Consider the following 13,111-nt stretch of genomic DNA (forward strand, 5'->3'; position numbering starts at 1 on the left):
GTAGAAAGGGGATTTAATCATCCTCTGATAACTCAGCCGCCTTGGTTATGAACTACCTTAAAAACAAGACCAAAGCTTTGAAGTGTCAAAGCCTAAGACCATAAGAATATTTAATAACATCCCATTTGTAAGGTTTTGATTGTAGAGTGATATAGTTGACACAAATGTAATATATTTTCTACATGAAAAGATGGGAATTTTATAAAAAAATGATTCCGGGTGCTCCCATTTTTTTTTTTTTTTTCAATAATTTGCATATGTCGCCACTTTTCCAATACATGAAGGGGACTGTCTCAAAAATATATATTATACTTAATCTGATCATTAACATATCAAAAGATCCATGTACATTATAAATGAAACCCTATCTCGTTGTTTGATAAATGAGACTGACGATGAGAGAATATATGGATTAGCATAATGTCTCGATGCATGGAGCTAATTAGCCAAAACGATGGGTAGATCACAAGATGAGTACTTGAAATAAACTCTCGAACAGTGGCGCCAGAACTATAGGGGCCAAGGGATCATTGACCCCCCACTATTGACGAATTTTTTATTGGAATAAAATATTCGTTTTGAATAAAAAGTTTAAATGTCGAAATTTTTGAAAAAAAAAAAATGTTATTCTGTTTCAACCCTTCCAAAACAGTTTACAAATAGGTTTTTTATCTCATCCAAAAAAAATCCTGTGCAAAATTTTGTCAAATAATTCTCTTGAATTCAATGTGCGTGGATTCGATACTCGGTTGTAACTAGAGAAAGAAATATACTTAATTTATAAGTTTCGGTCCTTATTTAGGACTGAAGACTACAGTCCCGACCAGTTTAGTCTCGGTCCGGTACAGCTCAGTCCGCATATCAGTCCTAAAACTTATTAAGTTATGTACTTGATTACGTCACTCAACTTCATTTATTTTTCTTTTATCAGTTTTAGTACTGAGAGTCCAAAGATTGGACTGGACGGAATAAGTAAGGGCTGATACAACACTATGTACCTATTGACGTTAACTGCAACTTTTAAACGGGATGCAGTAATTGACTTATAGATACTTAATCAGAGTCAAAAATCCAAGTCACGTCTCTACCTACCAAAAAATTCATAATTTACTCTCCCCTAGCAAATATATTGCTGACCCATTGCTCCAAGCGTATTTTGAAGACTTTACTTAAGTTCAAAATCAAAGACTCAAATCTTGATTTGTACTCAAAATCTACGATTCAAGTTAACGTTAGTTGACTTGAGACCATATTTTTAGCTATATTAGTGTCTCAATTTTCTCTTTTTTTTTAATTTTTTTTATCAGATTTAACAAAAACACTATCAGTTATTGTAGAAAAACTTAATTTGAGTCAGAATTAGTATTAAAATATCAGTAGTGAATGATGATATGTTTCTAATTAATTAAAATTTGGTTCCGTTTTGTCCATTTCCTTTTAATTACACAACTTTATTCAAGAATAGCTTTAAGACTCAAATCAACAAATAAATAATTATAGACTGGAAATGAACACGAAACAAATATGAGGACTCGAACGAGATTCGATTGAAACAGTAAGAATATGGATTTGTGAGCTAAAGCAGTATTAGTTTCGTCAGCTATGACTACAGGATCATTTTACTGATTGTTTTGTGACGAAACAAAGATAATTTAATACAAAAATTAAGATTCGATACCTATTTGTTCCTTTTTTTACCTTTGTTGGACATAATCCTAAATAGAATTAACATAGAACAGGCTAAAAGAGTAACTAAAGAAATTAAAAATTAATAAAGATCGTAACGTTATTAACAAAAAAAATCACGGAACCTTTTTCATATAAATAGAATATCCATTGAAATAAGTGTGTAAGCGAAACACAAGCTGTTTTTATTTACAAAAGTACCGTAAATCATTGGAGGATTAAAAATTGATACTAGAGGGGAAGGGGGCGGGCAATCTCTATATTTGCAATTGCCCTACTCACACACCCCTCCAACTACGATTCTGTCGTGTAGCAAGGCTGTTTCGGGGTTCTGCTCTAATAATTTTTCTTTAAAACAAACAGCCCAGTGGGGCTGGGTGTTTATCGCAGCGTAATTCAAATTTTGCTAAACTTCTATAATGTATTCATTCTATGAATGGATATTTTATTATTTTCTCAATTAATTAATTACATATTACTTGAAATAGATGCTTAAAAAGGGCCTTGATCTGCAGCATAGCGCATATGATTGTTGCATATATAATTATTACTCATAAAAAAAAAGTAGAATCTTAATCTTAATTGCTACAATAATTAGTAGTGTCCATTGTAGTGGCCTTGTTGACTGATAACATGGCGTCGAATGTGTTCCCACCATTCCCAGTCCCTATTTTCTTCTTTAAATATACTCCTGAAACGAGAGAAAAATGTATTATCGAGCATTTTTATGTGATGGAAGCCATTTTTATGAATTAAATAACCATATTTTATAACAATAAATAAGTACATTTTTCATTAAGTATTAAGGAAAATAGAAAATTATTGGATGTCAAAAGGACCAACAAATAAAAGTACTTAAATCTTACTGGCTATCAAAAGTATATCCCTCAAATGCCTAGTTTTGTTAATTATCAGATCCTAATATGTATTAAAATATGTTATTACCTCACTAAATAAATTCTTCATTCCATAGTGTAGAACTATTTAGTCTCTAATCAATCCAAAAAAGAAATTATTTATTGCAGAAATATTGCTGTTTTTAGATATCTTTAGCACATATTAGATTGATTATATTCAAATATTAGTATTTCTCATTGGAATCAAGTACTATTTAATACATGTGTGATATTATTATTCAGGGGCATCCGCAGGGGTGGGATGAAGGTGCTGTAGCCCCCAACCCAATATACAAATTTCAAAAAAAATTAATTCTTCAAATTTTTGTTCCAAAAATTTAATTTTTCAAATTTTTTTGGCCAAAAATTTAATTTTTTTCCCAAAAATTTAATTTTCAAATTTTGTTTTAATTTAATTTTCACTGAATAATATTGGAATTTTGATTTTTTTTCAAAAAATTTAATTTTTGTAATTTTTTTGTGAACAGCTGTGAATTTTTGAATTATTTTTCCAAAAAAATCAATTTTTTGTTAATAGGTATTGATTATTGAAATTTAATTGTTTCTAATAAATTTAATTTTCGAAATTTTTATACAATAAATTTAATTTTCGAAATTTTTATACAATAAATTTAATTTTGAAATTTTTTTAATAAAAATTTTAATTTTTGTGAATAGTTATGAAATTTTTTTGATAAAAATTTTAATTTTTGTGAATAGCTATGAAATTTTTTCTTTTAAATTTAGTATTTGAAACTTAATTTTTGTTTTTGTTTTCCGCCAAATTTTTGTGAATAACTATAGATTTTTAAAATGCCAAAAACCAAGCCCGCCCCAAAAAATAAATATAATCCTGTGGACTCCCATTGTTATTTGTTTTTAAAATACAATAACTGTTTATAAGTTGTAAGTCCTTGTTGGACTCGGATTAAAATTGAAGATCGACATCGGAGTATCATTGCTAAATACAGAGTGGGATTCATGTATATTTATTTCATCTAATAGCTGTTTGTAGCTAATTTAATGTAACGTCATTGCAGCTAAGCTTCTCACACCCAAAATATTCTTTGGAATATTCGGGGTATCACTAGACTTTGGATTTTTGAGCCATTTTCCCGTCAAAATGAGACAAAAAAGAGGGTACAATTTTGAAAAAAGAGTATCAAAAATATTGAAATTTTTTTTGAAAAATATTTGTATTTAAAAGTCAATACAGTTTCATAAGGAAAATTAAAAGTAATTAGTCTTGTTTTATCTTTTTCAGTTTTATTGATAAATTTTGCATTATTATATCAGTAAATCATGATTTTAGAAGATTTTCCTTCCTTAATTTTTGCATTCGATCAGTATTAGTAGTTTTAAAAATACCAAAATAACGTTAAACCTCCACCTTAGTAGTTGGAAGAATTTGAAGTTGATGAGATCTTCAGGAGTCCTGTCAGACTGGAATCATTTCATCATCACTACCACTGATGATACGTCCAACCTTTTGGATAAATGAAAGATCAGGATTTTGTAATTTGACTCAAAAGTATATCTCCTTTGTTGCAAGGTTCTAGAAGGATTATTCAACCCTCAATTTTCCACTAAATTTCCTGTTCCCCTCATCCTCTCTAACTCTTTCAAATATCATAACCTTGATTGCATATAATACATAGTTTTACCTCCAAAAGGAGAGTGGGTTTTTTCTATTGTTTTGCTTACTATAAAAGCTATTTATTCTTGGTACATTTTTGACAAATAAAATTTATCTATTTCAATTAACTCACTAATTTTCGACACATTTCTCAAAGGACATTTCACCATTTTCCTCAAACATTGACGAATGAATCTTTCGTTCTTATTTTACTAACTATCTTTGTACATATATAAATGTATATTTATGGCCATTGACGTTGATATATGACCGTGATATTTATATATCCTATATATATATGTACATTGTAACATATAGAACTATTTTTCTCTGTCTCTCAGTGAGCCATTTTCTTTCTTTTTTGATCGAGCAACTACAGCTACAACCGAGAGGGAAAGAAGTCAATATTGGAGAACAGCAGCAAGAATAACAAAAGTTTGTAATTTGTATTTGTCTCTTGTCAGATGTATCCATTTATTTATAATCCGATTACCTTGTTATACAGATGACCCCTCCCCCCTTTAAATATTTGTAGCCTCTCAACACAAAAGCAAGCTAGAAGGGTTTATATTAAAATTGAGAATGGATTACATTTGTATTCAACGACGAATCGTCGTCAATTTCTAACTACAAATTATTCTTATATATCTACAATTATCTTGTGTCACAAATAACTATTAAATTAGGCAAAAAAGATTGTCACAATAAAGTATTGAGAAATTGATGGATTTTATGGGTTGAAAGGCCCATTTCGGAGGTAATGTAAGAATATTAAATCAGATAAAGCTCTGAAACTATAGTTAAAATTCTTGAGTATCTACACTCAATCAACAAATTTGAATACAAGGCCTACATTTGAATCAAGCTTGTCTAAGAAATATTAAGTTTTAAAAAAATTATATGTATTTTAATATATTAACCACTTAAAGCAGACTCTTATTGAACATATATGTGGTCCGTCGTCACTATTCGAAGGTAGAATGATCTTGATTAAAATTGAGTGAGGACTACATTTGTATGTTTTGACGAATTATCATTCATTTCTATTAACAAGGATTGTTTATATTAATCCCTTAGAGAGTCAAAAATTAGTAATAACAAATCCACAAGTAATACGGTTGAAAAAGGCCAAATAAAATAAAAACAAGGTCTTAAACTATAGTTTAAAATTCTTGAGTATCGATAATCATCCAATCAATTTGAATAAAAAGCCTTAATTGACTCAAATATATCCATGAAATTGGGATCGATTTAATAAAACGAGAATTAAAGTTTATAAGGTTTTGATTCATTAATTTTAAAATATTGACCCCTTGAAACCGACTCTGATTGTACATATGTGTGGCCCATTAACACAAATACAAGCTAGGTGATCTTAAATAAAATAGTGTGTGGATGTATATATGGGCTGAAGAGTATCGGTCTTAACAAAGAAAATTGTTCGCAATTGACTTTTTTAAACTATTATTATATTTTTCTTTATTCACTGAATGGAGCCACGTCCACATAACACTTTTCAAGCTATTGTTTAGCTTGAACAATATTTTTCTACATCAAGAAGCAGTTTAAAACTAAAAGACGAAAATATTGTTTTCGAACTAAAAAAAAGTAGCGTTACAATTAACAGAATAACGCTCAGACTAAAAAACAGATTGTTATGAAATTTTGATAGCTGTCTTATAAAGGTTGGTACTAACTGAAAATGAGGTTAAAAATAGCCTTATTTATGTAGAAAGCCTTTTAATTCTTTACCCATGTGTTACTTTTGTATTTTTTTACGAATCATTGTCAATGTCTATCATAAAATTATTCTTTTTAACCCTTTGAGTTAATCTTAAACTAGCCAAAGTTGATCGTCGCAATAAAAAAATTATGAAATGGACATACTTTATTTGAAAGATTGTTCATATGAGGTCAATATAAGTCTCTTAAATCAATTAAAAGTTCAAAATATCTCCAAAATTCTTGGGTATCTTAACTCATCCCACAAATTTGAATAATAGGCCTATAATTTACTCAAATATTTTTGTGAAATATTGGGGTGTATGTATATATGAAGTTAAAAAAATTGGGATATTCTCTTTTCCTTGATTTATGTTCAAGATTGTTTTAATATTGAGGCACACCATATATACCCCTGTATACATAGTAGTGTTGGGTTTCGGTCTGGAAATCCTTGACCGGTCTGAGACGGCTAAACTTTTTGTTGAACCGATTTGGACCGAACAAAAAAGCTCGGTCTGGACTTGTGTCATATCAAAATTCGGTCTAGATCTGTCCCAAAAAAACTCGGTTCCGACTGATTTTAAAGATAAATTGTTTAGAACATGACATTATATGTTTTCTCTTGTACAATGACCTTATATGTTTAAAAAAATGGTCCCTCATAATATTTGAAACCGAAAAAAAAGTGAAACCGAAAAAAAAATCGATCCATAAGGAGAGACCGAAAAAAATCCGTCAACGGTCTGAGACCACGGTCTATACTTAAAAATCGATCCATAACGTTCTAGAAAAAATCAGTTAAGATCCGAACCGAAAAAAAAAATCGGTACTAGACCGAGTCTCAAATCTATTAAGTAGGCATTTGATACATAAGTAATTAATTAATTAATAATTACGGGCAAAAGGGAAAGACTAAGATATTTTTACCTAATTATCCTACTTCTCTTAACCTTAATCGATAATTTATTAAAATTGTATAAATCTATACATTTTAAGGGATTTTTAACAAATATAACTCGGTATTTATATTTGGAATCAAGTAGCATTTAAAGCAGGTATAATGTCTTCTTTATTCTTAAATCTATTTGATGGATTTTCAATAAGCTTTATAGGAAATTTGTTCTTCTTATGTAGTAAAAATATCAAATTTTGAGCCCCCCAAGATGGCGTCTCTTTCAACTATGATGCAATTTTTGACATCAGTGAAAACGCTCTAAAACTCTGTTAAAAAAAGTTTATACAAAATGCAATTTGTTTGTTGCTTAACATCCTATGTAAATTTTGATTATCAAAACAGAGCACACGCGGTCTAAATAGTATCAGTTTTAAGTGTAAATATTTTGAAAATAATGTTATTTTGTATTTCTTTATGGTTTATAAATGTATGATTTTTCGATAAAAAAAATTAAATTTAGATCTTTCTTCATTATGAATATATCTTAATTCGATTTTCAACTGTTCATCCCTCATCAAACTGTATATTTTTTGTATTTATAAGAAATTCCTTCGGTAAAGAACACGTTTTCTAGGCTAAAAAGGACGGTATATATCATTATTTTAAGAGCACATATGTTCATTGGCAACCATGAAAAAAAGAATTGTAGTCTCCTTGAATACTCAAACATGACATGTCATTAATAATGACTCATTATTAATTTTAATCAGTAACCATAGCTGCTAGTGAACTTTTCAACAAAACTCTAGACGTAGATGTATAAGCCACATATTTAAAAAAAAAAAAAAAACAGCTCACAACTTTTTTTGAACTATGAATTTATCATCATATTCAAAACTTGTAGCAAAAATACTCCGACTAAAACTCAATATTATACTTTAGAAGTTGTAAAATAGGTTTGGATCTACAGACCCTCAACGTTTTGAAAAAAAAATTTAAAAAATTAATTTATCGACCCACTTGGTAATGTTTCAGAGAACACAAATTTAAATATTTAAGTCAATGAAAACATTAGAACATCTCCTATACATCTTTCAATGGTCAAATTGCACTCAGAAGTCTCAATAATATTAGATCTAGATGTTAAATACAGTTATGCTTTAAAGAACTGTAGAAATAGGTGGCTTAGAAGGGCATTTCTGCCTTCATTAATGCAAAAAAGGCTATAAGCATAATATAAATGAGGTTAAACCTATTAAAATTAATTACTTGTCAATTTTTTTTCACAATTTAATAATAATAATTTATTATTAATTTTAACCCATAACGTTTCAAATTACAAAATATAAATTTATCAGACCACTTGACAATTTTGAGTTTGAGAAACAATGATTTAGATATTGTTTGATACAGTCAGTCAAAGCATTAGAACATCTCCCTAAACATCCTTACATCAGTCAAAATGTACACAAGAGACTCGCTAATATTGATTATAGAAGTTGAAAACACCTGGGAGATGTATCGAAATAGGGGGGGTTTAGAAGAGAACTGTAATGATGATTAGAATCAAGGATGTCCAACCTTTTAATATAATGGGTCACATTGCCACTTGAAATATTTTAATGAGCCAAATCGCTTAATAAATAAAATTCTATGACAAATGGCCTTATAAAACAAAACTATTAAATACATATTTATTTCAAATATAGGTCAAATATAATTTTTCAAAGCCAAACTGCTTGAAAAAAGGCCAATAGGGCAGCCCTGTTCAGGGGGTTCCATAGATTTTTTTTTTTTTTTAATTTTTTGAAAAAATTAAAAAAACTTCCTCCGCTGCAAAATTTGATCGAATTACCTTTTTTAGAATAGAAATCATTAAAAAAAAATGTTTTCATTTTTTTTTTTTTTGATCAATAATTTTTCAAAAAACACTACTTGAAGAGAAAACGAGTAGTTGATCGCTCTGTTAAACATTAACATCGCGGCCCCCAGGCTACGGGAAAGACATCAAAATAATATTCTGTTTTAAATTTCTTTATATAAAGAATGAACACTTAAAAAAATAATATTTGTCGCTTTATTAAAAAAATTAAAAAAATGGCGCGCATCAAAGCGTAAGTCTACTTTGTATTCAGTAGTCAGGGAATATCTGTACAAAATTTGAGACCTACGGCTCATTTTTTTATTTATAAAGATATAATTTCAATAAAAAGAGTTGTTCTCAAATTTTTTCTAACTTGGACAACAATTTTGTATTTTTTTTTGTCAGTCATATTAAATATTTTTATGCTACAAACTTTTATAAAAATAGTTAAATAATATTTGTACAAATTTTGAGACATATTGATCTATTTTTGTACTTAAAAAAATTATCATTTCAATTCTTGGAAGTCTTGAAATGTATAAAATAATTTAAAGTCTCTGCACTAAAAGATTAAGGTGTAAAATATTAGTTTTAAAGTGTCAATTATCCTTTGAAAACTGCACTATTAATGAAAATTTTTATGTTTTAATGCAACTAAGTAGTGTTGGAGTCTAATATTATTGAAACTCGGGAAAAAAATCGGCTCTACTTGAACTCGATGGAATAGTCAAAACTGAAAACATATTATGTGAAAATTCTAAAAAAAAATTCAAACTCGAAAAATTGAAACGTAGTACCAACTAATATTGTGCAAATCATTATTTTTTCGGTCCAATCAAGTCTTAGGACCCGTCTTATCAGTCCTCGGGATTGATTTTTAAGACTTTTGGTCCTTCAAACCATACTAAAACTTTTTTTTTTTTAATTAGTAGAGTGATGTTATAAAGGACCAAAATTCAAAAGTTTTTAGGTCGAAACTGGACTGGACCGGACCAAAAATGAATAGGACGGGATGGCAGTCTTCAGCCCTAAATAAGGACCGACACAACCCTAACATCAACTCAACTCCACAAATAACTCACAAACTCGATTGGTGGGCTGGGTGGGTTTGCTTTCAAATTAGAGGAAATACCCTATTTTGTTCGAGATTCCTCTACAAAGGGATTCCCGCCCTGAAATCCGTGCAGTAAATTATGCATTAATAAGTTCTAAAGCACTTATCTATGCCGTTTTTTCCTTGCGTATCCCTAGGAGAAATTCCTTGGATTGGGAATTCGCCTCGGATTTGGTTCGATATATTCCTTCTTGGTAGGTTAGATATTATGATAAACTAAAGACAATAATAGATTGATTCCGGAAAATTAAAGAATGAGATGAGCAAAATCTTTTGAATCTTTTGTTATTATTATTATCAGCGTTCTTTAAATCTGGTTTTTTTTTTTAAGTCGTGGCTGTGCTGTGAATCTTACTCGGTTGTGTGTGTATTTTTGGATTTTAGAAAGTAATTTTAACCATTACGAGTTTGTTTTAACTCTCTCAATGTTTGCATATTTTTTTATGAAATTATTTTTTCCATGATTTATGTTTCAAAGGAATACAAATGAGATGGTGGGCTATAATTGGGGGGGAGGGGGTGAACTTTAAACTAGAATGTTTATTTATGACCTTTGTTTTTATGTTATATGTGTTTGATTTATATTTTTGTGAAATAAACCCCATAAAAATAAATTCGAATACCACCAAACTTGAAAATTTTACCTGCAATATCCATAGATATCCATGACCCACCCATAAGGACATGAATTATCCTCTCTCCGATGTCCCAGATGTACAAGCAAATTCCCTCCGTTTTGTGGGTTATATGGATCTTCTGGATTGAACTCAGACGGCTTCTGCGTTGATGCTAATGTAGTATCCCCATCTCCATCCGGTTTTGTCTCCCCTTCAGAGTTCTTCTTTTCTTCCATCTTTTCCCGCCTTTTCTCAGCTAATTCCTCTCTCTGTCTTTGATCATCAATGATTTTCTTTCGGCGTTCCTCTTCTTCCAATCTCCTTGCTTTGATCTCTTCTTCTTCCAGTCTTCGTTTCTCGTCTTCTTTTTCAAGATTTTTTCGACTCTCTTCTTCCATCAGGCGGGCAGCCTCTTCTTCTTGTCGACGTTTCTCTTCTTTCATCAGGCGGGCAGCCTCTTCCTCTTGTCGACGTTTCTCTTCTTCCTGGCGGTATTTTTCTAAACGAGCTTCTTCTCTAAGTCGATCCTCTTCTGCGTAGTCAATATCATCGTAATCTTCTTCATACTCAACACCGCCAACGTACTCATCTTCTCCAGCCTCTTTATCTTGTCCATCGCGAGATGTAAAGTACCATGGAAGTCGACGACTAAAAAAATGAAACAAATATATATATAAGTCATGTGCAAGTTGTAATTTCCTACAAATTCTTTAAGTTGCATCCATAAAAGAAAGATTTTGAGTTCTTGTGATAAGGATGATTCAATTATCATATATTCATTCCTTAGGTGGCCGATATATTAATGATAATTACTATTTATTTAATTAGTATTACTTATAATAATTAATAAATTTTATGTGGTACATTATAAAGTTAAAATGCCCATAGTTATCTGTTCTCGTAAATACGTAATAAAGGCGTCATTTTAATAAATCAAAATGAAAGGATAGGTATAATTAATAGTTGGTAATAGAGATGTAAGGAAAGAGTTTTTATACTGCAAGTCCAAGTCGAGTTGCAACTCTTTTCAACAAAAGTCCAAGTCCTTGAGTATTATCATATAGTCCTGTTGAACTACTCATGGAATAAAATATACATTAAAGAGTACATTATATCCATTGAAGCCATTTAAATGGCTTCCAAGTCCAAGTCAAGTCGTGACTCTTATCTTTCGAGTACAATTCAACTCAGAACTCTTTGAATGGAATATCAAATCGAGTCGCAAGTCTTTAAAATATGACCTCAAGTCCCAAGGCCTCACTTCTGGTTGATAATTAGAATGACCGATGTTGTAATTGCATACAGATTAAAGAGTCGTGGAAGTTGCAAAATGAACGTAGCATAAATATATTTAAAATATAAATAAGGTTGGATTACCCATCAGGAGCAATAGTTGTAGGGATGTCCTCAATTTCTTCTAGATCATAGTAGTCATCATAGTCCTCAGAGATCATGTCATCGTGGAATTCATCTCCATAGAGTTCATCCTCCGTCATTTGAGGACGCCCATTCACAATGAAAATAAGGAGGCTTATCCAAAAGAGGATATTCACCCATTTGAATTTCATCTTACATGTATGATGATTTAAAGACACTCTTTAATTCATTATTTGTAAATGCCTCATCAAGTATTGAGTAAATACTGCAATTGGAGAGATAAACATTCGCAAGATGTTGTGTTCTTCATTTTCATTTTATCAACACATGCTTTAAAACTTTTCTCCTTTTTATTTTTAACTACATAGATATTTATACCGGGCGTTGCATGGAAGTTAGAACACTTTTCCATTAAAATATAGTGTTATAACAAAATGGTTAGAGCTTTATTTTTTTAAATTATATTTACCAAATCCTTGAGAACAATTATTTCTCAATGAGGTGGCCCTTGGCAGCGATGATGGTGTCTAAAACTGCATACCTCTTGAAGTTACTCCACTCTGACATACCCTCCCATTGCTAATTGGTGGAGGTCTTCAAAGCCGCAAAGTTCCGGTAGAGTATGTTGCAGTAGTTCCTTGGCTTCAGGTGACGTCAGAACGTAAAGTCAAGGGCTCAACTCAGGACTGTTAAGGGGTCACATCAACTTGGGGCAAAAGTCCAGCCTGTTTACTGTTTACAATGATGAGCTTCCGTGTGGTGTTTGACGTGTTGGTAGGACCCCCATACTGCTGTAGGACAGCTGTATGACTGGAAAAGGTGTACACTTGTTTTTGGACACTTTGAGCTTGTCATAAATCCCTGTGGTAGTTATTTCTCCCCTTGTAGGCGATGTTGGACTTATGTGGAGGGATCTAAAACCTGCACATCCGTTGTGGATAGTCTCCTTATTCATGCAGTTCCATTACTCATTGACGGAGGCCTTCAAGTGGATATATTAGGGTGGTAGACGGTACAGTGATTTGATTCCACGTGCAGTCAGAACTTCAAGTCAGGTCTGTAAAGGGGTGATATTAACTCGTGCAGAAGTTCAGTCTGTTGCTGTTTTCAGAAAGGGAACTTCTGTGTTTTTTCCCATATGGATAAGAGTGCCATCTTGCTGGAAGACAACCCCACCGCTAGAGAAGAAGTAATCTGTCTTCCTGGACATCTTTAGACGGTCATAAATCTCTGTGGGAGTTATTCATACACGGAAAAGTGCCGTGATTTTAGTTTGAACGTCTCATTTCTCATTTTTACCG

At 31.0% G+C, this 13,111-nt stretch overlaps 1 protein-coding gene across 1 annotated transcript; it reads right to left on the bottom strand.

Moving 5' to 3' along the window:
• Positions 1-2,098: 2,098 nt before the first annotated feature.
• On the bottom strand, positions 2,099-12,085 carry LOC121132002 (uncharacterized). Its single transcript, XM_040727433.2, has 3 exons — positions 11,811-12,085; positions 10,461-11,081; positions 2,099-2,377 (listed from the first exon to the last, which is right to left on the bottom strand). Exons 1-3 carry the CDS (start codon positions 11,999-12,001, stop codon positions 2,281-2,283), a joined length of 909 nt encoding a protein of 302 aa, XP_040583367.1. The 5' UTR covers positions 12,002-12,085; the 3' UTR covers positions 2,099-2,280.
• Between the last annotated feature and the right edge of the window lie 1,026 nt (positions 12,086-13,111).

Source organism: Lepeophtheirus salmonis, chromosome 1 (assembly GCF_016086655.4).
Source record: "Lepeophtheirus salmonis chromosome 1, UVic_Lsal_1.4, whole genome shotgun sequence".
NCBI lineage: Eukaryota > Metazoa > Arthropoda > Copepoda > Siphonostomatoida > Caligidae > Lepeophtheirus > Lepeophtheirus salmonis.

Excerpts from the sequence above, each read along its gene's own strand:
- LOC121132002 (XM_040727433.2), bottom strand. The coding sequence starts at position 12,001 with ATGAAATTCAAATGGGTGAATATCCTCTTTTGGATAAGCCTCCTTATT. Across the intron at positions 11,082-11,810 it reads ACAACTATTGCTCCTGATGG|TCGTCGACTTCCATGGTACT; the intron begins GTAATCCAACCT and ends TCATTTTTTTAG. Across the intron at positions 2,378-10,460 it reads GATATCTATGGATATTGCAG|GAGTATATTTAAAGAAGAAA; the intron begins GTAAAATTTTCA and ends CTCTCGTTTCAG.